General features: G+C 41.1%; 7 protein-coding genes and 2 non-coding genes across 10 annotated transcripts; 6 read left to right on the top strand and 3 right to left on the bottom strand.

Moving 5' to 3' along the window:
- Positions 1-142: 142 nt before the first annotated feature.
- On the top strand, positions 143-2,462 carry LOC135436201 (pyruvate kinase). The gene is made up of 2 exons (XM_064693713.1): positions 143-393; positions 461-2,462. Exon 2 carries the CDS (start codon positions 635-637, stop codon positions 2,291-2,293), a length of 1,659 nt encoding a protein of 552 aa, XP_064549783.1. The 5' UTR covers positions 143-393; positions 461-634; the 3' UTR covers positions 2,294-2,462.
- A 150-nt stretch (positions 2,463-2,612) lies between these two features.
- On the top strand, positions 2,613-6,786 carry LOC135436199 (uncharacterized). The gene is made up of 7 exons (XM_064693711.1): positions 2,613-4,001; positions 4,069-4,733; positions 4,799-4,987; positions 5,048-5,623; positions 5,696-6,214; positions 6,272-6,442; positions 6,510-6,786. Exons 1-7 carry the CDS (start codon positions 2,790-2,792, stop codon positions 6,658-6,660), a joined length of 3,483 nt encoding a protein of 1,160 aa, XP_064549781.1. The 5' UTR covers positions 2,613-2,789; the 3' UTR covers positions 6,661-6,786.
- Positions 6,787-8,325: 1,539 nt separating this feature from the next.
- Positions 8,326-14,940, top strand: Gpdh3 (Glycerol-3-phosphate dehydrogenase 3). Its single transcript, XM_064693177.1, has 7 exons — positions 8,326-8,420; positions 8,500-9,209; positions 9,275-9,449; positions 9,508-10,087; positions 10,364-10,517; positions 10,585-10,677; positions 10,739-14,940. The coding sequence occupies exons 2-7, from the start codon at positions 9,166-9,168 to the stop codon at positions 14,847-14,849; spliced, it is 5,157 nt and encodes a 1,718-aa protein (XP_064549247.1). The 5' UTR covers positions 8,326-8,420; positions 8,500-9,165; the 3' UTR covers positions 14,850-14,940.
- Positions 8,531-8,962, top strand: LOC135437122 (protein suppressor of variegation 3-7-like). The gene has a single exon (XM_064694971.1). It carries the CDS (start codon positions 8,531-8,533, stop codon positions 8,960-8,962), a length of 432 nt encoding a protein of 143 aa, XP_064551041.1.
- CAH8 (Carbonic anhydrase 8) lies at positions 14,939-16,132 on the bottom strand. The gene is made up of 4 exons (XM_064694970.1): positions 16,124-16,132; positions 15,708-15,945; positions 15,383-15,645; positions 14,939-15,318 (listed from the first exon to the last, which is right to left on the bottom strand). Exons 1-4 carry the CDS (start codon positions 16,130-16,132, stop codon positions 14,956-14,958), a joined length of 873 nt encoding a protein of 290 aa, XP_064551040.1. The 3' UTR covers positions 14,939-14,955.
- A 2,713-nt stretch (positions 16,133-18,845) lies between these two features.
- LOC135436749 (2,3-bisphosphoglycerate-dependent phosphoglycerate mutase) lies at positions 18,846-21,182 on the top strand. 2 transcript variants are annotated; one of them, XM_064694441.1, is made up of 4 exons: positions 18,846-19,201; positions 20,054-20,166; positions 20,414-20,908; positions 20,976-21,182. In XM_064694441.1, exons 1-4 carry the CDS (start codon positions 19,167-19,169, stop codon positions 21,137-21,139), a joined length of 807 nt encoding a protein of 268 aa, XP_064550511.1. In that variant the 5' UTR covers positions 18,846-19,166; the 3' UTR covers positions 21,140-21,182. The 2 variants fall into 2 exon arrangements, with proteins under 2 accessions (XP_064550511.1, XP_064550512.1); XM_064694442.1 differs by lacking the exon at positions 18,846-19,201 and adding an exon at positions 19,217-19,359.
- Positions 21,183-21,414: 232 nt separating this feature from the next.
- Positions 21,415-22,734, bottom strand: LOC135436509 (uncharacterized). The gene has a single exon (XM_064694128.1). The coding sequence runs from the start codon at positions 22,593-22,595 to the stop codon at positions 21,528-21,530; it is 1,068 nt and encodes a 355-aa protein (XP_064550198.1). The 5' UTR covers positions 22,596-22,734; the 3' UTR covers positions 21,415-21,527.
- A 2,770-nt stretch (positions 22,735-25,504) lies between these two features.
- TRNAS-GCU (transfer RNA serine (anticodon GCU)) lies at positions 25,505-25,586 on the top strand. Its single transcript has one exon. It is a non-coding gene; the product is annotated as a tRNA-Ser (tRNA).
- Positions 25,587-25,727: 141 nt separating this feature from the next.
- On the bottom strand, positions 25,728-25,809 carry TRNAS-GCU (transfer RNA serine (anticodon GCU)). The gene has a single exon. It is a non-coding gene; the product is annotated as a tRNA-Ser (tRNA).
- Between the last annotated feature and the right edge of the window lie 182 nt (positions 25,810-25,991).

Below are 25,991 nucleotides of genomic sequence, written 5' to 3'. Positions count from 1 at the left end.
TTCAAAATTCTAACTCGGTTTTTGGCTTATAGTACCCATAGCATACTAAACCAAATTACAGCAAAAAAAACATCAAATTGAGCGACATTTACCGTTGATTTACAGTTCAAAAGGATTTTACATAGTTTTTTTCATTTGGAATATTTATAAATTATAACTATAAAGTGTGTATAGTCTCAGATGGGACTTTCTTTCGTATTAAAACGCAGCTTTTAATTAAAAATCAATCCAAATTGTCGTTTAGTGCAATTTTCAAATTAATCTCTCAAAATTTCGCTATTCGTAACATATATTGCGCGGTTCGCATCTCGTGCGTCTGCGCCTAAGCACAGTCTGCCGCCATGGGCACCTGTAGATTCACCTAGCTACTCCAAAGATGCCAAGGCGAAAACTGTAAGTGGTAACAAAAAAAAACCATTTGGAAATAGGTAAAAGCAACAACCTCCCTTCAAACATGCAGGAAGGTAAGCCAAAGGTACGTCTGGATCGCGGTCCATTTGCCTCGCAATTGGATTACAAATCTCGACTGCAATTTAATGCGCCCAAATTGGCTAACCCGTTGAGCGGAATCATTTGTACCATTGGACCTGCCACAAATAAACCGGAATGCTTAGCTAACCTAATCGATGCTGGGATGCGCGTGGCGCGCTTGAATTTCTCCCACGGCTCACACGAATATCATTGTCAGACAATAAAAGCCGTGCGGGAGGCCGTGAATTGCTATGCGCAGCGGATAAACGCGTATAAGCCGGTTGCTATTGCATTGGACACCAAGGGGCCGGAAATACGTACGGGTCAGCTTTCAGGTAGCGATACGGCCGAAATTGAACTCAAGCAAGGAGATAAAATCAAGCTATCCACTAATAAAAGCTTGGAGGCCTCAGGCACCAAGCATGCTATCTACGTAGACTATTCCAAATTGCCGAAAATTGTCAAGCCCAAAAATTTGATATTTATTGATGATGGTCTTATTTCGTTGATTGTCAAGGAAGTAATCGGCGACGAGATTGTGTGCAAGGTGGTTAATGGCGGAAAACTGGGATCTCGCAAAGGTGTCAATCTTCCCGGTATTCCAGTCGATTTGCCGAGCCTTTCGGACAAGGATGTATGCGATTTGCAGTTTGGCTTAGAGCACGATGTAGACATGATCTTTGCTTCGTTTATACGTGATGCTAAAGCCCTAAAAGAAATTCGCGAGGTGCTCGGACCCAAGGGAAAGCAAATCAAAATTATATCCAAGATTGAGAATCAACAGGGTATGGAAAATATTGATGATATCATTGCAGCGTCCGACGGTATTATGGTGGCTCGTGGTGATCTTGGGATCGAGATTCTCACCGAAGAAGTCGTACTAGCCCAAAAGTCCATAATTGCCAAATGCAACAAGGTGGGCAAACCCGTTATATGTGCCACCCAAATGCTGGATTCTATGATTGCCAAGCCGAGACCAACACGTGCCGAGGCGTCAGATGTCGCCAATGCCATATTTGATGGCGCCGACTGTGTCATGTTGTCCGGCGAAACGGCTAAGGGAAAGTATCCCGTGGAGTGCATCAAGTGCATGGCGAATATCTGCGCAAAGGTGGAAAACGTTCTATGGTATGAGCGCCTGCAAAACGATTTAAGGAGCTCCATGAAGGCGTCAATGTCTGACAACATATCGGCTATTACTTCGGGGATCACTGAAATTGCTACCTTGGGCCAGGCCCATGCCATAGTTATAGCTAGCCCAAGTCCGGTTGTGGCACAGCTGGTAAGTCAGTTTCGACCAAAATGTCCGATTGTTTTTCTTACGGGAAGCCCAAGAAAAGCACGGCAGTCGGTTATTTTTCGCGGAATGTTCCCGATTGTTCCTGAGGAAATGGCTAACGGTTGCAAAGATTTTGCGCGTATTCTAACTTCGGGCATTGAGGAAATGACTAAGATGAAAATTGTTAATGCGGACAAGCCGATGACACTTATGATTGTAAATGCCCTGGAAGCAGAAAAGATATCCTTCCGCCTCTTGTACGTTAAGCACAAGACTCAGGAAGAAAAATGCAAAGAAGCTGCCGAGGCGAAAGCAAATCTCATCAAAGCTGAAGAGAAAAAAAACAAAAAACGAAAAAGTTGTGTAAAGAAGTCAGAAAACAAAACGCCAGAGCAGATCGAAAGGTGTAAAAAGCTGGCCGAAAAACGGAAAAAGTTACAGAACGCCAAAAATTCCAAGCCATCCACGGATGACGAAAAATTGAGGAAATGCATGGCCATATTGGCTGAAGCAAATAAAGATAAAAACGAAACGTGCAAGTAGGTGTAGAAAGCCTGGTAGAACAGAATAAATTACTAATGGGATCAATATTTTTAGTATAAGCCGAAAAGCTTTTAAGGAATAAATCCTTTTAATACTTATATATAATGCAATATATTGTGTAATTTTGATAAATACAAATTCTAACGTGATTGTAGACATTACGTGTTAATTATGTCTTTTATATATTTGCGCCATGCTAGAATTCAAACATGAATTTAAGAAAAGTTCAAGCACGTAATTACAACGCTGCCAGACCGTGGAAATCAGATCAGTTGAAAAGTCATCGAATATCGTACCTATCTCTCATGTTGGTACAACGTTGCCAGATTGTAATCCGAAGATCTGCTGTAAGACTATCGATTGTTTTAATTATTGTCGATACATAAACAAGCCATGCATTGAGTTGGTTTGTGAAATAACGACAGGTTGCATTAAATAAATTTAAAATCAGCAATAGAGAACAGACTAATTGTTAACAATTAGCTAAACATTAAAAATGTCATTGCCCTCAACAAAAGCAACTACGGCGACAGCAACGAACGCGGTTGTGCAGGCAGTTGAGACATACATTCAAAACCAAAACTTATTGGGTGAGATTGCCGAACTGGATGAACTGCTATATGATTTGATCGATTTGCATAAGCACAATGAATTGGCCCTCAAACGTGTGCTGCAGTGCATCTATAACCTACTGCAGGGCAACAATAAGTGGAATGTGAGATTTGGCTCGAAGGTATTTCACAAACTCATTTCGGTTGTCATCGCCGATAGCACAGATGGTGGCACTACACATGGTCTGCACCGCCAGCTGGTGGCCAACGTGCTCATCTGTGTGCAAATTCATGCACGCAAATTCCCTCGCATTGATGGCAAATTCCTGCTGCGTCAGCTTTGGTCGCTAAGCTTGAGCAGCGAGCGGCAACCGCATGCAGCCCAAATCCTCGTGCAGCTATTTGATGATTTTGCACGTGAACTGGGCGAAGAGTGCGCCTGCTCATCCCAGTTGTATGCTGTCATTCAAAGTTTGCTGCAGTCGGAGGAGCGCGAGCAACGAAAATCCGCGTACTTTCTTTTAAGGAAACTCCTTACGATAATGCAAGCAATTGATAGCACAGGCGGTCTGAGCACACGCGTGCTCGAGAGTCTTAAATGCAATGAGCATGTTTGGTACGCTTATGTGGTCATAATGGAGACGCTGGAAGAGCAACAATCGCATTTGGTGCTGCCCACGCTTAGCACGCTGCTGCCCCGAATTGCGGAAAGCGACCAAAACGACGAGTGGCTGATCTGGTTGCGCATTTTGTACGTCCGACTGTTGCAGGATAATAACATATTGGTACTACGCTGGACCTTAAGTTATTTCTTTAACCGCTTCGACGTATCTAAATTATGCCGCGTCAAGCTGTTGCCCGAATTTCTGGCAGCCACCAACCGAACACAGCTGTACAATGTAGAAAGTAACTTTTTGCCAGCGTTAGACATGGACAAATTTATGTCACACGAAGACGAAGCGCAGGAGTTTTTGGAAGCATTGGTCACAGTGCCATGGCACTCCGTTCCCCTGCACTTTTGGCTGAGGGTAATGCAGCCGGAGAAAGGTGCATTCACCAACAAAAAAGTGCTACTGCAGCTCAGCTCACGGGTTCGCACATTACGAAATGCGGAGTTGCGACAAGAAGCTGGCAAGAGTGTGTTTCAGCTATTTAAGGTAAATATTGCCTTTGCTATATCACTTTTGTACAAGTATAGTAACAGAACTTAATCCTTTATTATAGGCCACCATAGACAGTTTGACACTGGGCGATTATATGGTCTTCATTGAGACACTATTCAACGTGAGCGATGATTATTATAATGACCACCAACGTTTAACAAAAAAAATGCAAAATTGCGAGAACGTTGGAGAAGAGTTTGTTCACTTTAGCAAACGTTGCTACGAAATTATTGTTCGTAATTCCTGCATTTGTATTTTAGTATATGAACTTATAAAGCAATTAAGCAAATTGCCAAATTCGGATCACGGTTGGTGGCGCTTGTTTCCACTGTTTAGTCTAAAATACATGAATCCAGACCTAAAGCAAATATGTTTGGATTTCTATAGAACTCGGTATAATGTGAATATTGAAATGTTTGAAGCTATCGCAAGTCTTGAGGAAGTTCAGCAACATTTGCTGCAGCAATTTAAATGCGAAACAAAGGATGAGAAATCTTTTTTGCTGGAGCACTGTGTAGATTGCTTTGTTCGGGTTAACATAATAAGCTGGACTTCAATGAAACAGCTACATTTGCAACCATGCGAACTTCTAGAATGTGGCACGAAATCAACGTTTCAACATTTAGCAGAAAAATTGGAATTAAGTGCTACAAGAATCGAAGATGAAGCAAAGGTGCTTTCAACTTTGGTCAATTTTTCAAAGAAGCATCCAATCTGTGAAAACGCGTAAGCCAAACCAATTATATCCTTGTATAAACGCATATTTAAAGATTTGCTTTTTCCTTACCCAGCGCTGTGAGCATTGTCAAGTACGCGTCCAAATTTTTGAGCGATGACGAAAATAAGGACCTTTTGACAGATATTATTTGTAACCGCTACGATTCGATAGTTTGGTCCATCTTAATCAATGGAAGAGAAGTGCCCAATTCCTTGGTAGTACAAGGCATACTAGATGGCGAGGTCAGCACAGGAGATGCACGGTAAGTGCGCTTTCTAGTACAAAAATAAAACAGTTAAATATATTTATTTATTATCCACAGCATTGAAGCAGCATACACCGACAGCATTATTGACACACCATTCCATGATGTAAAATTACGAAATAGATATATTTATTTTACGAAACAACAATCAGAGGATATAGTACATGCTATCTGTGCTGAACTGCAGCGAATCAACAAAGAATTGAACGATAAGAAACCTCGTTATTTTGAAAATTGCAAAGAGCATAGAATTAAAATACGCGTCGCTAGAGCACTCCTAATGATAAAAGATCGAATCCAATGGTCCGACGATCTGTGGGGCGCAGTGCTGGCGCCCAATGATCAACTAAACATCTGCTATATGTATGAATGTCTCGTGGCTCAGCTGCTACCTAGCTTTCATCAATTGTTGGATCGAATGCAGTCGTTGGGGTCGCTCAAACCAAGTCAGCAAGTGTCAATCATTTCCGTAGTTCACATATATTGTTTGCTGAATTGGGAGTCTCTTAACTTGCAGCATTTACAGGAAATTGTAAGCTTGCTTTTGCCACACACAATGGGAGCACACTATCAAACCCGTCTTCTCGCTCAACTGGTTTTACACAGTCTCGCAGTTAAGTGCGAAATGTGCAGGTAATCAGTTTAATCAACATTTAATTAAATTCAGTTTTTATTAATTTAAATTAATTTGCTGAATATTTCTAGTATCGAACTGCCTATACTTGGTGCAATAAAGGTTAGCATTGAAATTACTTTGGGGGCAAAGTTGCACGAATTGCAAAACGAAACGCGCCTCTTATTACCGAAAGTACTTTCTGAGCATGCTTTCCCTGCTGATATTATCTTGTATATGACAAATACTCCATTTGATGAATACGAAAAACGGAAAATCACTTGCAATAATTTTAAAGCTAGTGTAGAAGTGGCGCGAACTGCCTTTAAAACGAAAAAGAATCCAATAACCACTTTAGCTGATGTTCTACTTGAGACGACAAATTTAAATGTACAGCGGAAAATGAATCCCATCAACGATATATATAACTATAATAATTTATCCAAAACTGAAGGACAATTGGATGAGCGGGAATTAATAGTTGTTGCGTCCCTCATAGATAAGTTGCCTAATCTTGGTGGTTTGGCGCGCACCTGTGAGGTTTTAGGAGTTAAAACGTTGATATTGGGTGCCAAGTCTTTTGTGGATAAAAGCGATTTCACGAATTTGAGGTATGTATATAATTTATATTGTTGTTTGAGATTTTAGTTGACTCAATTTTCTTCCAGCATGACCGCCGAAAAGACGCTAAATATTGTTGAAGTAAAGCCGGCTGGACTTGGCGAGTATTTAATTGCCAAGCAATCCATGGGATATAAAATTGTTGGTGCTGAGCAAACAGCTCATAGCATTGGTTTTGCAGATTTCAAATTTCCTGAAAAATGTATTTTGTTATTGGGGTAAGTCGTTTTAACTTAAATCTAATTGTTCGTGTATACTAACGATCTTTTAAATTTTTACTTACAGTCATGAAAAACATGGCATTCCAGTGGATCTAATAGCGTTATTAGACTATGCTGTGGAAATACCCCAGTTTGGTGTGGTGCGCTCTCTAAATGTCCATGTGACTGGCTCTTTGTTTATTTGGGAATACTGTAAACAGTATTTAAACAAATAGTAGTTTCGGAATAAAAACACCTGTGAGGTAGTCCTTCAATACAAACGGGTCTAGGTTGAAGACTATTTTTGAAATACCTCGTATATTTCTTGTGATAAATTTCTTGAATAAACATTTCAAAATATATTTCTCAATGCGCATAATTATATTTAGGAATTTATTTTTTTTTTGGTTTGAGAAAGACAGTTACAAAAGCTGTCTATGGGGTTGGTCGTCGCAAAACAGTGCGGCATATTTAGGAATTATTGGAGGATTGTACCGTGTGCCTGGTTTTAAAACGATAAAAAGAAATTTTCAATCGATGTATCGTACGTATCGAAATATATATCGATGTTATTCGTGAATAAATAAACAAATTAAAAAAAACAACAAACCATAATAAAGGAGCACATCGTAAATATCATGAGTTTCTCCGAAAATACTTCCGATTCTGACTGGTAAGGCTTGATTATAAATATTCTGTAACCCGATTAAAATGCTTAAGTATGTTTAGGAAAGAAGCAAAGATTAAAGTGAAACTGAATAGTAGAACTGGATGTCGAAAGCAGAAATATAGCCAAAAGTTTTGTGAAAAGTGGTTAAGTCTCTTCGATCCATGGTTGAGGCGTTCCGCCGATGATCCTAACAAGCCATTCTGCCGAGCATGTCAATGTCGCCTAGATTGTAATCGTTGTCATTTGGTCCGACATGAACGCACAACAAAACACAAAAGAAATTTGGAGTCGTTGGTGACCAAAGGTGAAGGTGCTGTGCGAAAGGAGTTAAGCGTACGTCAAGAGCGCAGTAAATACTACCACCAGAGGAAACGTGCACTGAAAGCGGTGAAACAGGAGCCTGTGCCTACAGTTGCGGTGGCAACTGCAGTAATCACCACCGATGGCGTTATCGAAGAGAGGTGCGTATCTTTCATTTATTGCTATCATTATATTATGTGGATTTTTTCGCAGCCCACAAATCTTTGAAGTAAGTGAAGGATCCGCACAGGATCAGGCACTAACTGTACCGATTGCAACAACGCAGGCGGCGCTTACGGCTTCGAAACACCCAAAAACAAATACATCTAAAACGAATCCAGCGATCACCAAATCGGTATCCAGTCGCAGCCCTAAGAATTCGTCTAATAAAGAGGGGCTCAAGCTTTTAATGCAAATCCAACAAGACAAGAACGAACTAATGGAATCTTTCCGAGAGCTGATTGGAGTTCAGTTACCACACCCGCCCCAAAGAGAGAAAAATCATGTTGATCTGTTCTTTGAAAGCGTTAGTTCTAGTGTTAAAGCGCTTTCGCCGAAACTCGTAGCAGAGGCAAAGATGCGAGTGTCGCAACTTATTTGTGAGCTAGAGCTGCGCGCCTTGAAGGATAATAGTGAAAATGGACATATCGCGGGCACAGAGCTGCCAATGACAACGCCAAAAGCAAACAGTGCTCATCTGGTCACGCAGGCTACCACCGGACACCCAAGTATTGCTCTTCATCCGCAATTTGGAAATCTGACATAAAATTGAAAGCCGGGCTTATGATGCAAATATATTGATAAGATAACTAGGTCTAATTTGTACAGATATTGTAAATAGATTTATTAAAATGGATACAAGTGATTTATCTCATACACGTATTTAAAAATAAAAAAAAATCGGTACATCGCATGTAACGAACTATCGATATGTTTTTGATTGGCATTGTACATCTCTATTGGCCGGTGTCGGCGAATTGTAAACAAACGTCGACAACAAGCAATCATTTTTATGAAGACGTTAAGGTAAGCACTTAAAGAAGCTAGAAGCGGTAACATATCCATGGTACCTATATGAATTTATATATATAAATTGCTTTTCTAGCCACGATTAAGAACGAAACCTTATTTGCACCATGGCGTTCAGGCGTCCTAGCATGAAAGCCAAGCCTCTGGTAAATCGCGAGGAACTTTTACAGAGCATAGTGCGAGATCGCACGTTGTTGAACGACTATTTTCAAAGCCTGGCAACAAAAGAGTCACTACAGAAGGAATCATCCACAATAACGATAACACCGAAAGCTGTGCCACTGCAACAACGTGACAGCTATGATTTGTTCTTCGAAAGCGCATGCATCAGCATTAAGAGTCTGCCGCCTAAATTGGCAGCTGAGGCCAAAAGTCGCATTTCACAAATCATCACTGAATTTGAGTTGCGTGCCATTTCAGAACAAGAAGCCCAACAGGAGAAGGAAAAACAACAAATCGCCAAAACCGTGAGAGTATCTAACGAACAGTCAATGGATAGTTCATCTGGGATTGTTTACGAATTTCAGGCATACACTTAACGGAGCTGTCTCTGTTATTTCTGTCAGCACATGATTTAAACACAATATTAGTATGTCTTGGCACATTTCGTACATCTAAATCTTAAAATTTATTAAAATTAAAAATTCTAAATTTTTGGCTTTTCACAAACTTTTGTTAAACATAAATATTTGGTTTTAATGCTTGTGGTTCCATTTCGTCGCTAAATTCTTACAAATTGGCAATGCCAAAACATCCAAAGGTTTGCATCATTGGTGCAGAAGGCTGGTAGGTCGTCAAGATAATTTCATTTTTGTATATCTTATGATAATTGCCAACTTGATATATTTTAGGGGCTCTGCAATCGCCACTGCTGTGTGTAAAAATGTCGTCAACAGCGAATTTGACTCCCGAGTGCACATATATGTCTACGATGAGCTTGTTAGAAGCAATTACCTTTCTGAGATGATGAATGAACAGCACGAGAATATTAAATATCTGCCTGGAATAAGACTGCCCACAAACTTGGTAAGGTCCCCTTTAAAATCTATAGTACGTACCACTTGCTTAGAATATCTACTCTCAGATTGCCGTCAATGACCTGCTTGACGCCGCACGGAATGCCGATATTTTAATATTTGCTACGCCGCATAACTTTTTAAAATCCTACTGTAATATATTAGCTGGCAATGTAAAACGCGATGCTTTTGCCATCTCGTTAACCAAGGGATTGGAGCATGTTAGAGATGGCGAAATCCAACTTTATTCTCATGCAATTGCCCACCTGTTGGAGATACCATGCTATTCAATGATGAATGCTAACAGTGCCATGGAAATGGCACAGGGAAAACTCTGCGAAATTACTATTGGCTGCAACAATGATGCACATGCGAATCAATTAAATTATCTGTTTCAGACCGAAAATTGTTTGGTGGTTACCATTGATGATGTTGATGGAGTGGAACTATGTAATACACTGAAGGATTTAGTTGCGCTAAGTGCCGGCATTATTGATGGCTTGCATCTGGGTCAAAATGCCCGAATCGCTTGCCTTCATCTGGGCATAAAGGAAATGATGCGATTTATCACGAATATCAGTCCAACTACCAAGATGACTACATTTTTGGAAAGCTGTGGCTTAGCAAATTCTGTTGCTTCCGCCCATGGTAAGTAAACTCTCTCTAATATACCCCGTACACTTTAATATTGGATAATGAAAATTGCATGTATTTAATTTTGATTTTTTTTTTGTATTTAGAAACTTTTGATATGGTTCTTTACAAGAGATAACGTGCTTGCAACCTCTTTTTTCCCAATTTCGCCCTCGATTTCTTTTTTTCTCCCTTTGACTCACTTCCCCTCCCACTTTCTCTCTGTCTCAGTTTGAGTGTCTTTCTACGCTTTATGATCTTAAATACTTTTCTTTGTTTGCTTATTTTTAGGTGATAAAAACGCTACCTTTGCTAAGAACTTTGTTACCTCGAGAAAAACTACACAGGAAATTGAGGCAACTCTTTTGAATGGTCGCAAATTGCTTGGTCCCATTGTTGCTGGTGAGATCTTTGCGTATTTAGACAACCAAGGTTTGCATGAAATGTGAGTTTGTTGCAACTATACCACATTTGTGAAATTTGAAATAACAATTTGACATTTATTTTTAAAGATACCCGTTGTTTTCGATAATACATCGTATCTGTCAGAAGGAGGTACCACCACAAGCCATTGTAGATACCCTCCGTAATCATCCGGACTTGTGGTAAGTACAACAGTCTTGAACATGTTTAACTCTTGGAATAATGTATTCTATCATTTATCAGCAATTTCTCGGTCACCCAATTGCAAAAAGATGAGAAACCGGTATCCATATGTAGCACAGACGGTATTCTTGAGAATGTACCTGACACAGTTCCCGAGTACAGCACTGCTACGTTAAATGGCACTACTTTTGATCAGGTGGATAATGAGGAAATTAGTTGTGACGCTGAAGACGAGAAGCAAGGCTTTTGGAAACCATACTTTCAATATTTTCAAACTGAAAATAACTCAGAGGAATTAGAAGAGTTTCTTAATAAGTCGCAGATCGCAACTGGAGCTATTGATGAACCCAAGCCTGATAGTGGTGGCGTAGAATTTTCCTTTGAAATGGGCTCACATAAGGATAAGCCGGAAATTCGTCTTGATATTAAAGAATCTATGGTGCGTCCATCGCTAGCGGCTAGCGGTATAACAGAGCCTGGCAACGATGTAGTCGGCTCACAATTAATTCCCAATGATAACGCAAATAATGAAAGCTCTAGTTTCATTATGGAATCGAGGTTACAGCCGATCGTAATGTCACAGTCAGGAGAGAATGAAACAGTTGGGCCAAAACCCTCGACTTCTGTCGGCTTGAATGAGCTCATTGAACGGCATGTGAGGCCCTTAAATGACAAATATAAAGCATTAAAGGTGCGGGCTAAAGGTGAAAATGAAAATTCCGATCAGAAAAAGGAACAGGAAATGACTATTATGAATAAAGACGCAAAACAAAAAACAATGAACCAAAATGAGAGCTGTGCGGAGGATGCTAAGCAGGCCGAATCAGCCAGTAAACTATCTGAGAGTCAAGAGGAGCAAGGGGAGCAGAACAATGAAAAGACAGAATCAGCGAAACCAATCAAATCGGAAATCGAACAAATACTATATGAGCAGGATTCCACGTTCAAAATGCGACTGTTTGATGACGAGCCAAATGTTTCAAACTATTTAGAGTTGATCCGCAAGAAAGAAAGTGATGCCTTGCAGAATGATCTATGCTCCATTAAAAATGTGAAGGGGAAAAGTTTGGAGAATGCCAACAACAGATCCAAAGTTGATTCTGAATCAGAAAATGATGCAATCAAATCAGAAGTGAAGGACAGAACATCTGTGGAATATCATGGTGACAACGAGAAAAATTTGGAGAGATCAAACAAAGATTTTACTAATAATAAGGACTTAAAAAGCAGCAGGGATTCCGATTCGAAAAAATATTCAAATTGGATTGAATTGAAGGACAGCCCATCTGCGGCATTTAAAAAGGTTCCTGAAGGTTACAGATATGATTATAAAATAAGTATTAAGTCGAAAAAATTTCCATTCGACAAAGCTCCTTCTACAAAAGCTTTTTTGGAAGACCCAAAGATGGCCAGTTCGTTTTCTCTGGCAAAAGCTGAATATCATGGGGAAGATAACTGGCAGACTCTCAACTTTGTAAATGGATATAGTCAAGACAAATGGGATCAGCTGGAAATGAAAAAAGGCAAGGTGGAGATCCAAGAAAAGTTACCAGAATCTCTACTATATAAGCCTATTTCCTTTAAAATCGACAGAAACGATTCGAAAAAAATAATTCAAACTGCTTTTGAGGCAACAGATGAGCCCGTATTGATACTGCGCTCTGCTGATGAGTATCCACAGAGTTTGGAATTAAAACAAGAAACACATTGTCCAAATCTAAAAATTTCCCAAATTTATAACCCTCAATTAGAGCACAAGGAAGTTTTCACGAAAAGAGCTTTAATGGAACCCACAGCTAAACAAAACAGTTTCAGCGACATGGACAATAATAAAATAAATAATAAATCTGATAATCAACAATATGAAGAACCAATGAAAGACTCCCAATTTACACAATCAAATATGAAAGAAGGCAAAATTTCTTTGAATCCGCGATTTTCTGTCGAAGACTTCGAACAGCAGCGATCTCCACGACACATTTTAATGCACGAGAACTCCAATAAAATGGAGCCCAAAGCACTTGCTGTCGATGGCGAGGACTTAACGAAAAAGTCTAAAAATGCAAATCAAAACTCTTCTTCCACTGAAGTAAAATCCACATCCTCTAAAGACACCAGCAACGATTCGTCTGGACGGTATAATCAACTAGCACCTAGGGGGGAAGAGAGTGATAAGTTAACAGCGCATGGATCAGAGTTTGTTCGATCCAGCTACGATAGATATCAACGTATTTGGCAATCCAACCCAAGGCATAGATTCAGTGATGCTAAATTTTCTCCGAGTACAGAAATTGAAGTAGAAAACGATATTCTAGACGATGTGGTACCCAAAACGATTGAAAAAAAACTAAATGACAAAAGAAAGTTCATTAATTACAAACATCGGGAGGACCGCGATGACTGTGACAAAGACAAGGAAAAGAGACGAAGGGACAATAAAACAAAACAGAAAGATGGACGTGACGTGAACCGGAATTATTTCGACGAGGATCACCATACCTCCATACCATTAGAATCTTATGAAAAATACGAAGATACTGCATACATGGAGAAGCTAGAAACGGTTGTGGAGAAGGCCATTCTAGAAAACCAGGTGCCTGCACCTATTGAAAGCAAAATAAGTGACAAAGAAGCAAGTCAAAATCCGGAATTAATAGAAATCAAAAACGAAGAAATTACAAATTTTACGGCATTGGATCAGGATAATACACAAACAAAATATTTTAAAAAGGCGGAACAGGGAGAAGAGCTTTCGTTGGGCACGGAACCCGTAGACCTAAAGCGCAGCACTAAAGATCCGATTGGAATGTCTGAGAGCCTTGAAGAAGAGAGTGAGAGGGAAACTAAAGCAATTCAATTGGAAGACAGGGTTCAACAATTTTTAGCCAATAAGATTCACACCGAAAAAGTACCTAAGCCTAGCTCTGAATGGGATTGGTTGTTGGATAATGATAAATTTGACAGCGCTCTCGACGAATTTAAGCAGAGCCAAGAAGATGCGGCAAACAAACCTGAGCATCGAGATCTTTCTGACTTCAACCCCAGAGAAAATTGGCAAACTTATAGTTTAGAACAGTCCGAGGAACCAGAACGCATGCAAGAGCCTAGACTCGATCCCGATCAACTATGGGCAAAAGGCGAACTAGATTCAAACAAGCCGGCACTTAAAGAAGCACTTGCACTTGAGGAAGTAACAAAAGATGAAACGCAGGATCAGCTAATGAACCTTGGGGAAGCAACAAAGGATGAAGCGCCGGAACAGCTATTGAACTTTGGGGAAGCAACAAAGGATGAGACGCCGGAAAAGCTACAGGTGCCCGGGTCTGAATGGCCCAAGGATGTAGATGCAACGAAATTCACATTTTCCCCGCCACCTCCTTCGATGGAGGTGCTAACGAATGTTGCGGACGCAAAGGAGTTAGCTTCTCCAGACTCAGATGTTCCAAAGGCTGAGGACACACAGCTTGAAAAAGAAGGGCGAAAAGAAAAGATTTCATACAAAATTGAAAGAGAACCAGCCGCGGAGGAGAAGATTTCACCCATCGAAGGGTCAGAAGAATCGGAAAACCCTAGGGAATATAGAAAGCAAAAATCTCAAGAAATGTATGATATAGCCAGAAAACAATTTTGGATGGTGCAAGATGAGCACAAAAACAAGACCAATCGTGAGGACGTGCAAGTCAGCGAAATTACCAAACAGCTGACTAAAATCATGACTAAGGGTAAACCAGCGCCTCCGCAGCCAATTGAGCGACCGGTCGATTACCAGGGCGACGATCCATATATCAAAGATGATAAAAGATGGCCCAAGCACTCCTATGGCAATGTGCTGGAAGGGGCTAGTAAAAAGCACAGTAGGGTTGTGGTTAAGCCATTCCATCCGCCGCTCAATCCGCGCGTCCGCATACCACGGCCCCCCTTTGATGTGCGAGATCACGAATATCACACCGTGAATTTCCGCCCTCCACCTGATCTACTGCGTACCGTTATACTGCCGAAGAAGCGCACAACGGTAACGTGCCAGGCCGGGCAGGCGGGCACCAGAAGCGTGTCGATGCTGCCGCGACCTGTGCTGAAACTGCCCCCATTTATGATGCGCTCCTCTGTTCTGGCCATAGAGCTGGGATTCGTTGCCGCACTCTTATCGCGCTACAAAACTGGCCGCAAGTAAGAAACGAAGATAAACCAAAAACACATAACAATATTATCAAATTTGGCCCGGTCAAAGTGTTCCTTTTGGCAATAAATTCGATATGAACGTAGATTCTTAGCATTTATTATAACCAGATGTATTCCGATGGCGGGCGGCGTTGAAATACCTGCCGCCCCTCAAGGGACTGCAATGGTCGAAAGGTGTTTAACAGCTGTCGTCCGCGGCGATCTCTCAGCTGCCAAAACTTTGGCAGTTCCAGATGCGATATGGGCAAAACCTCGGCAAACACATGCCACAGCACAGCTGGCGAACAGGGCGGCGTTGTCAGTGAGCCCCTGTATGCATAAAAATTGCCCCTATCCAAGTTGCCAAGTAGCGATCCAAGTGTGAGAAAGGCGGCTGGCGTGTAGCTGCTGTTAAAGTCGCCCAGGTGGAGCAGCGAGCCAAGGATTTCACTGAGACCAGGTTGATAATGCAGATAGTTGGTCTGCAAGGAACACGCACGATTAGCGCTTGGAATGTGTTTATATCTAGGACACGTATTCACTTACGCGGACCACCTTAAAGAGCACAGCTAGTACGGCCAGGCCATCGGTCTGATTTCTCGCCTCCTCATCGCTCTGGTAGTTTGTGTTGCGATGAACGATATGCATTTCCAGATCGTAGCGACGACCATTAAGCAAATGCTCCGAGCCCTTGCGCTGAGACGAGCCCCAATGGAAATGCACGGCCATGGCCTCATAGAAGTCTCCCAAAAGCCCGCCGGTGAGATAAGGACGCTCACCCAACACTGTTGTGGGCACTCGGAACTCAACTGTGAATAAACTAGATATTCTTTGAAAATGTAATGCATATTTCCAGCTGCCTCGTACATGCCTGTATGTCCATTGTTTCTGACACTCAGAAGCTCATCGAACGGCTCCTCGTAGTGACCAAAGTTCAAAGGCGGCAAACTAACGGGTATTGATTTGCGTGGACTAAGTGCTATGGGCGACTGATAGGAGCCGCCACATTGTGGATAATTATGTCGCCATTGCTGTGGCTCATCGTAGCTGAAGCGTAGTCCCTCCGGCAGCAAATCTAAACGGCAAAAAGTTGTATTAAAAAATGCTTCCTAAATTTGAAACTATTATTTGTATTCTATAAGATATAAGATACTTAAGCACGTCGCTCAAACACAAATCAATAAGAAAAGAATGAAATTATATAAAGAAAGTGTGGACCCAAAAATGAGTCCAACAAGTGCTTCAGTCAAAATCTGCTTGCTACTTAAATTACAGCTATTAAGTCACATTCGTCATTTTGGGTCAATATTTTCGAGCAATATTTGCACATTTAAGAGCAATGTTTTCAGTTTAAAGACACTGGGAATTCCCGAAGACATTGAGTAGCTCCGCGGCTCGATGAGAGTATTTTGTAGAGTACTCTGCATGAAGACCATTTGGTAAAAAGATATCATAGCATATGGAGCAGAGATATATAAAAGACCTTCAAGCTAAATCACGAATAGCGCTGTCTTCTTCGGCTAAGACAATGATTCGAGCCGGAATCCTGGCCTGGAATGACTGGCCCACTAAGACAATTTTTCTGTCGATGATCGGCATTCGCTTATTTATAATCTGTATGCATCATTTGCGTTTTAGCCTCTTACACGTTGGGCAATCTCCAGGTATTCAACCACAATGGCTAACTGTTTTGACTCAGTTCCCAACACGTACCGTCAATTGCAGCCCCAAAGTGTACAATAATTGTACAATTTGTGGGGGAAAATGGCCAAAAAGGCTATGATATTTACGCCATCTTATATAATCATTGTAAACAATAACATTGCCGTGACATCTTCCATGGTCTTTGTGAAGCATTTGTGCATGCGATTTTAATTATTGTTATTATTTACAAGCCACTGGCTTGTTTGCCATCCATTAGACGATGTGTGTGCTCTGTCTGCTCCGGCATCCATTTGACAGTTTTATGCTACAGATTAGAGATGGCTCATAAATTCGGGCCAAAGATGCCGTTACAGATCGTAAAACCCATTGAACGTTGTCGTTAACTCTTATAACACACACATATGCCGTATATTTTCATATGGCGGAAGCATTGTTACATTTTCAAAGTTTTGATTGACAATCGGAGATATTCTTTGGACACAGTTGGTTGATTTGCAGATAGAGTTGTTAAAAATAATGATACCCACTTGCTGAGAACGGCAGCAGAAATAGCAAACGCTGATAGAAATCGCCAATTGTCGGAAAATGCATTCTTCAAAAACCACGCACACGCACTAAAATTTACAAATGTCCATACATATACATACATATGTACATGAATACTTAATTGATATGTGCAATTGTTGGACCCACGCACTTCCAACAAAGATGCTCACGCACGTTGCTCTGCAGACTGAGCCATGCTCACGGCTGGCTTAGACCTTTATACGACGGAGTCGCTGGCTCTGACAGCCCTTCGTCGGAGTTAGGCGCCGCGACGGCGACAGATTTTTGGGACAAGACATCGGCTCTGGAAAGACTTTCAGCTGTGTAGTCGACTAGAGTTTTGTATGTTCGATTCGTGCGGATCGAAAAAATTAGAGCTTTAATACAATTGTTGTGGGTATGTGTACTGAGATAGGTTGGCAAGTGTACACCTACACAACATTTTACATGTCTATAAGCTGCTTCCAAGAACAAGATTCTTGAAGAACTTCTGATTACAGCGATGACATGCAGTAATAAAATATTACGAAATATCCAAGCTTGATCTTTATCTGTACAAAACTACGATTGCAATTACTTACGATTATGTACAAGCACCGACTATGCAATGCCCTTACAGACATTTGTCACATGTAATATGGACTGAGAAATTTATTCGATTTCGATAACGACAGCAAGCACCGACTTTGAAATGCCCTTATGTCACATGTATCAAGTGTGAAATTTATTCAATTTCAAATTTCGACTTTCACATCAATATATGAAGCCATTTGAATGGCTGATTATGTTAAAAAAAAACAATAATAATAGTTATAATACTAATAGGTATATATAATATAACACTTCCATATGATATACAGAAAAAAGAAACAATATAATTGCCAGATTTCATCGCGATAAAAAAAAACTTCATTATTATATTGAAAGCTTCGCTAACGTTATTTGCTTTGATCTTTTGTTAAGACATTTCTGGTTTTATATTCAACAAATGCCAAAATTTACTTTTTCATGGCTGCAGTTCTTGAGTGATGCCAATGTAAGTTTGTTTATCTTTAAATGTTAAAATGTTCAGCTTCAATGAAGGTAAGTCACACCAGAAATCTATAAATAGACTATACATTTAAAAAAAAAGGGGGTACAGAGATAACAAGATATATATCAGTGAATAGCCCCGATTAGTTCATATATTGATTTGCTTAGCCATGTTTAAAAAGGTTCTTATCTCCGAATTTCTTAGCCAGCAGCACTTTGTAGAGAAAGCTTTTGATGTGATTGCATTTATTGGAGAATTGCCAAGTGAATTATATAGTAGATCAAGTTCAAAGTCGAGCCAAATGTCCGAGAAATACATTGTCTTGAATGCTGTACCGTTTAATTTGTGTGTTCTAGATGCCGATCAGCTCACAAATTTCCCTCTCTCTCTCTCTCTTTCTCTCTCTTTATATACTAAAATCCGTTCAATGCAACACATTTAGTTTTATATAAAAATAAAGCTTTTTTAAAAGTGATTTGTTTGGGCTGTGGTAAAGTTAATTCCTAAATACAATATTACTTATATTGATAAATTATCAAAGAAACTTAGACAAGGGCTATAGGCATTTTACGCATTTCTTTTTGTAAATAATTAATTAAATATCTATTTGCATTTGAATGGTTTTTAAGTTGGTCACTCGAGGCCAATTTAAAATATTCAAGTATTAGCATCCATTCAAAGTATTATGCAACGTTTTTAATTTAACTCTCAGTTGGCCAAACAACTGTATTTTAAATATGTATGTATATTTATTACAATTATTTTCAAATTTCAAATTTCGGTTAGTGTGCAATAATACAACTTTTATTGATTTTTCGCTCTTTCTCAACGTGCTGCGGAAGACAACAACAGCAACCGGCTCAGCATCAGCTGTTGCTGTACCGTAGTCATCAACATCGTCGACGCCGATAGCGACGTCGACTGAGACGTTAAGTAGCAGCTCATATTTTGCCAATAAGAATTGTGCGCAGTACTCGACCGCAGCCAATAGAAAAACAAACGTAGTTGCAGGCAGAAGTGATATAAACAAAACAACGCAGTGCAAGCCAAACGGATAAGCGAATAGAGTGTGTGAGAGAGGAGTCGATGCAAGTGATGTTCAAGTTATTGAAACAAAAAGTGTAACGTACTGGCATTACAAAAAATATTTAAAGAAAACGAAAAACAATAACTACGCAAAATATCTCACAAAAAAAAAACTTATCAAAACGCACAAACAACACTCGTAAAATTAAATAACAGAAATGCGCGAGCTTAGGGAGCTGCGACAGCGTCAGGCGTAAGTACAATATGTGAGAGGGGTGAACGGCGTGCTGAGGCAGTGGTGAGGCATAGACGAACGGCACTTTGGCGCGCTATTCCACAGTGTGTGCGAAGCGTAGACACAACAACAAAATATATGTATATCCAAACTATGCCAATATGTAGGCGCATGCAATGGCAACGACAGCGACCGCAACAACAGTAACAATTTGAGAGGGAGAAGGAAGCGCAAAATAAGCAAACAAAAATTTGGTAACTCGACAACGCCGAATATGACGAGCAAAACACGGAGAACGAAAACACTTTAAAGCGTAGCCACAGCTTGCGTTTTGTTTTGTTTTGTTGTGTTTCGGCTTTGGCATGTGAGCGCGGACTCTTTTTTTCTGTATCTTTCAGATACGTTAACCAAAAGTATGTGTGGTATGTGCGTTTCAAAAAGTATCAAGTCGAGCCGCGTGGCTCAACAGAAATTTGCTAAGCATTACAATCGAAATGGCCTTTGCTGAATATAGCAGCAACAAAATATAAAGTACGTAGTTAGGGCATTTTTTGCAGATCGGATGAAGTTCAGATAAAAATATTTAATCCAAGCAAGCATTGAAATTTTATAAGCGGTGCGCAATCGGATAGACACTAACTTAATTTTTTAAAAATCATTAAAATTTCAATATCTTGGCGGCGCTAATGCTCAGACCTGTTTTTCATTTCAGTTCCAACCTCATGGCAAAAACGAATCGCCTTGTACTATTGCGCCACGGCGAGAGCGAGTTTAATCTAAAGAATCTATTTTGTGGCTGGCACGATGCGCCGCTTAGTGCGGGTGGTAAGCTTGCGATAATTATAATAAATATGTTTTTTTTATACCCTTTCAGTGAGTATTATAGTTTTATCACGAAACGTGTACCGTTAATCAGTAACCGTCTGTTGGTCTGTTTCTATGCAAATTAATGTCTCGGCTTAGTCTTCTTTGGTAATATGTTGCACACCGTCCGTAAGGGTATTTAGTATTCGGCATTTCGAACAGTTGCGTCTTTTATGTATACTGATAGTCACCCCGATTTTCACAACAGGCGTGGAACAGGCGCGCAGCATCGCTGCAGCTAATTTGAAAAGTGCCGGAATGGAATTCGATAAGGTTTACTGCTCGAAGCTGAGTCGCTCCAAGCGTACCGCCGATTTGATATTGAGCGAATTGGAATGCTCCTTTCTGCCGATTGTATCAGATTGGCGGCTCAATGAGCGGCACTATGGCAATTTGACGGGCATTAACAAACGGGAACTGGCCAATAAGTATGGCGAGGAACAGGTACAGCATTGGCGACGCAACTACGACGGCCTGCCACCTCCAATCGAGACCTCCAATCTCTACTTTTACGAGATCTGCAATAACACCGACTTTCAAAATGTGCCAGTCAATGAATTTCCCCTCACCGAATCTATGCGCATGTGTGTGGATCGCGTCAGTCCCGTCTGGAAAGAGATCAAAAAAGATGTGCTCAAAGGCGCACGCGTCTTGGTCGTCGTCCATGGAACTGTGGCTCGAGCCCTGATTAAGCACGTTGAAGGTGCGTAACGTGGATCGTACGATCTGAACAGCTAGCTGTACTGTACGACTTGCTTTTGTTTCTTTAGGCCTGTCTGAAGAGCAAATCGAAAAGGTCAACATTCCCAATAGTGTGCCAATTGTCTACGAGTTCAATATGAGCACTGGTCAGCTGATTGGCGAGAGCAAATACTTGGGGGATAGCAAGTATATTGAAGAAATGAAGAAAAAAGTGGCAGCTATTGGCGATTGAAATCGACATACTTTTTTAAATAAACCTAAGTTTTTAGCAATAAGGTTATATATGTATATTCTATATCATACCACCTTTTTAGTTAAATACAAACTTTTACAAGTTGTCTTTTATCAAAGCATTTTATTTTTGATGATAACAGATGATAAGCGCAAAAGGGCGTCACAAGAAGATAAGCAATTTGCTTGTCTAAGATTTCAAAGATTTTATGATCCAAGCTGGAAGATACGTGAGAAATATCTTCCTATTTTCTAAGATTAATAGATTGGCAACTGTTTCAAAAATGCATCTATTTAATTTTCTGTTATCAATTTTATTGAATATATTTAATTTAAATGCATTTAATAATACTTTTAGTTGCTGACAGGACCCAGAATTTGGAGAGCTATCAGTAGTAATTCTGTTCGTTGTAATTGTACAGAGAGTTCAGATTGTTGGGCAGTATATAGATATCTTCAGGGCGGCCATTGAACACGAACGGGCGCTTCAGAGAGGTCAACTTCGAATCCTGTTGCGGTGCCGGCAACGCTGCCAGGCCAAAGCTCTGCTGGCCATGTCCGTAGCCAGCAGCCGGAGCCGGCGGCATGGGTCTATACGGATTGCTGGGTGTGGGCGGACGCACATTAAAGCTACTGCCGAACCCAGTCGGGAATGGTGCCAAGTCGCTTGGCGCGCCATGCATCTGATAAATTCCTGAGGGCTTGCCATTGGACAAAAAGTTGACGGGCAGATTGAAGACCGATCCAAAGGTGGAGAATGTGGGCATGGGCTGGTATGTCAGCAGCGGCGAGAAGCTGTTGCCAAACGGAGTGGGTGCCAGGTTGGTGGGCACAAACATATATGGAGTTGGTGGCAGGCGAACATAATATATGGGCGAGTTGCGAGATGATTGAGACGATGGCGGACGACGTTCGCCGGCTGCGCGCGACATGACCACATCTTCCAGGTTATTACTTGTGTCCGGATAAGAGGGATAGAACATGTCGGGCGCTATGTACAGGGGAAAGGGTATGAGCAGCGGCTGTGCGTAGCCAATAAATGGCAGCATCTTGGGCATGGGCAAGGCCGGTGCAGCTGGAGCCATGCTCTCATATGGATTGATGGGTGCTCCGGCAGCAGCTGCGGCGGCTGTGTACGGATTCCAGGCATAGTTTGAGGATGAGGCCGGCAATCGCGAATCCTGCTTGAACTCGTGCAACAATTGATACGGATCATCCTCCTCTTCGCTCTTTATATCCTGCTGCTCTGCAGGCAGATCCGGCTCCTGCACATATTGCTGGCCAGCTGCGGCGTTGTGGCTTGCTGTCTGCTGTTGCTGCGACGACTGCGATACCTGCGGCTGCTTTGCTTGCGTCTGCTTCTTGCCTAGCGGCGAGAGATTGGCGGCATACGAGGGGTAGATCAGCAGCAAGGGCAGCAGTATGCGCAGATACGTTATCCACATGTGACTTGCCATTACGCCAGGTTAGCTGCAAAGAGATTTTTTAAAATATTATTTTCACAAAATAAGAGGATCCAGAGTTTTCCTTAATATCTGGGCTCATTAGATATACTATAAAAGTCAGAATTATTTTGTTTTTAATTTTACAAATTAATTAAACAGTTGATATTTATTAATTGTCAATTCTTGTTAATTAAATTTATTAAATTATGTTTCAGCTTTAAGATTTTGTTTTTGGATAAATTGAGATCAGATATTCCTGTCAACGTTTCCAAAAACGGTTCACAATTTTCACAATGATTTTAAAAGAAAATACTAGAAACTGTTCACAATTTTCATACACTGATTTCTTATAAGTCCCAATGATATAGTTTTGACTGAACGAGCAGGATTTTAATCCTGTCAAGCGGCACACAAGCAAAACAACGGTTGGACTGCACCGCAGAGGCGTTGAACTGGCAATGGGTATGAGAGCGTTAAGAATCTGCGCTTTATATTGGCTAAGACTGGAGACTGGCGCAGTCGACGTCGCCGCCGCGCATGCCCAGAACTAGCCAAGAGCCGAGTTGGCCCAAGTAGACAGCTAGCTAGCTGCTGCTTCTGCTGCTGCTTCTGCTGCTGCTGCTGCTGTTAGCTGCTTGCATTGCCAAAGCGGCTTACGTTATTCCGTCTGATTGTGAGATCTGCTTAGATATCTGGGGTCGCTCCCAACTGATAAATCGGCTAATTGCTGCCAGCCCAAACGTTAGCATATGTACACAAATATAATTATAATTACCCTCAGGTGTCAATGGCCCCCGCGGCAGCACTACCAAGTGCCAACCTCGCATTTTCGACATGCACATGCAATTGCAAAAATATTTAAAAAAAAAAAAGAAAGCAAAAAAATATCCCAGAAATGTTAATTGCGGGATCGGATGTCTGACTGCTGCCTTGTAACTAGCACCCAGCACAAACGCCCGCGATTATGTATTTTAATTTTTATGACACTGATGTAGTAGCAGAAAGGGCAGCGCATGGGGCATGAGGAAGTGGCGGGTAATAGAACGCTCATTAGTCAATGATATCCACAAAGCATTCTGCTTAGCACCGAGCTTAAGCACCTGTATCTGTAACTGCAGCTCCGCCCCACTCAGCCCAGTCACGAGCAGTTGTTGCATAATTGGGCATAATTGTGCGATTACATCAGTGTACATGCGCATGTACATATGTCCATAGATACATACATGCACACATGTTGTGTACATCTTTTTTGTCTGCATAATTCTTAGTTAATGCCAGTCATAGCTGCATATTAAGCCCTTGTCTTGGACCTTGCCCTGGGCCAATCCGCTGCTTGCCAGGCAGAGACAGCTTCATATAATTATGTTGATTTTATAGACGGCCAGGTAAGCATAGGCGCTCCCTGAATTGCACCACTTGAATGTCTGCTAATATTAATAATCTAATATAAATAATTTGTTTATTTGTCATTGCCAGCGGCGTTGGCGCCGGCGCCGTCGCCGTTGCTGGCGTTGCTCTCCTACAGATTAGGGCAATAATAAATTACATAGCTAATTAAGCGGAGACTGTAACTGCAACTGGAGACAACCACGCAGATGCAAAGATACAGATACAGCTACAGATACCTCTGGTACACGTATGTACTCGGATGCCGCAGATTGCGCTGCGACTGGAACAGGATCGACAAGGGGCACAAAGAGGGTTTATGAACACAGAGACTGCAACAACAATAATGAACGGGTGAGCCAGGCTAGGCCAAGTTAAAGTGAGGCCCGCGCTACTGTTGCCACTGCCACGACGCAGGCGACGCAGGCGACGCGCCAACGTAATTAGCCCTGGAATGTCCTTGTGCACGTGACTATTTCCGGACAGCGGGCTTTTTGTGCTGCTGCGGATAGTAGCCAGCACTAGATGCTAAATATAAACACGCGTGCCTGCGCATCTTTTAACTTGGGCACACTTCCCTAACGAAGCCGATGTGTCGCACTAGGTGTAAATGCCGGCAATTGGAACGTACATAAACGTAAACGTAAACGTAAACAACTATCAGATATCAGGAACTAGGGTTCATTAACACCGCGCTGGCGACGGCAACGGCAACGGTTGACAACTGGACGTACACATACTTAGGCCAGTTACTTCTTGAGTTCATCTTGAATCATTATCATCATCATCATCGTCATCAGCAGCAGTAGCAGCAGAGGCAGCATCAACAGTAGCCAGCACCAGTTCAACCAGCAGGGGAGTAGCTCATTTAAAGTAAACTACTTTTGTTTTTGTACATCAAACTTTGATCGCAAAATCAATAAAAATGAATAATAAATATAACTGGGTCAGACAGCGGCACGATCAAATCTACATATATCTGAATTATACAAAAACCCTTTTAAGCTGCGCGTTCTACAATACTTGAGCAAACAAATTGATTCTGTAAACACAATACGCAAAAATGTCCAATAAATTTGGGTCATACGTATGTCGCAATACCCTTTCAAATCGAAATTCACAACGCTTATACATATGTGATTGTGATTTCAATAACTTACCAACTCATAATAATATTATATAACACGTGTAAATAATAACATTATTGGATAACAAATATACCTTGCCAGTGTAGGGTATAGAAGCAAAAGTTCACCTCTATTGCCGAATAATTTAAACACTTAGATTGCACTACAGAAGCCGCAAAACACGCGCCAGCACTCTGCTACTATTTTTTTAACAGCAAACAGGTGATTTTTTCTGCTGCCTGCCAGCCAGGGCAACCACTTAGCGGGGTTTGTTGTTTTTGTAATTATTTACGGCGTTTTCATTGACATAATTATCGTTTCTTTATTGGCCATAGAATTGTTTGAAGAGAATACACAGAGCGCTTTCAAAGAGTTCAGAAGCCTCATTGCGCCGCCGGCAGGCAACATGACGAGGTGGCCGAGTGGTTAAGGCGTTGGACTGCTAATCCAATGTGCTCTGCACGCGTGGGTTCGAATCCCATCCTCGTCGCATTGGCTTTTTTGTCAAATTCTTACGTTGGTATTTTTAATGCTATAACATTAGAATCAATTTAATGCTGATTTTTCAATAAAAAATGTATACTTTTCTTTTCAACTAACTTTCTATTTTGTTTTCAACATAAAAAAATTCCGACGAGGATGGGATTCGAACCCACGCGTGCAGAGCACATTGGATTAGCAGTCCAACGCCTTAACCTCTCGGCCACCTCGTCATATGCGACCTTGACACCCAGTTGCTCTTTTCATGTACAGCTTAGTTGATACGCAAGCAGTGCACAAATGTAATATATTAATATTCCTATTAGGAATAGCATAAAAAAAAGCAGAACGGAAACATGATTTCTGTATTTACACGTTTATATGAATTTAAAACGCATTCGCTCAAAATAAAAGT

This window comes from Drosophila montana, unplaced genomic scaffold, assembly GCF_035044405.1.
Source record: "Drosophila montana isolate Dmon_TW-CO22-7 unplaced genomic scaffold, ASM3504440v1 contig_3733_1, whole genome shotgun sequence".
NCBI lineage: Eukaryota > Metazoa > Arthropoda > Insecta > Diptera > Drosophilidae > Drosophila > Drosophila montana.
The sequence above is the reverse complement of the archived record's forward strand: the minus strand, read 5'-3'. Positions and strand labels throughout refer to the sequence as shown.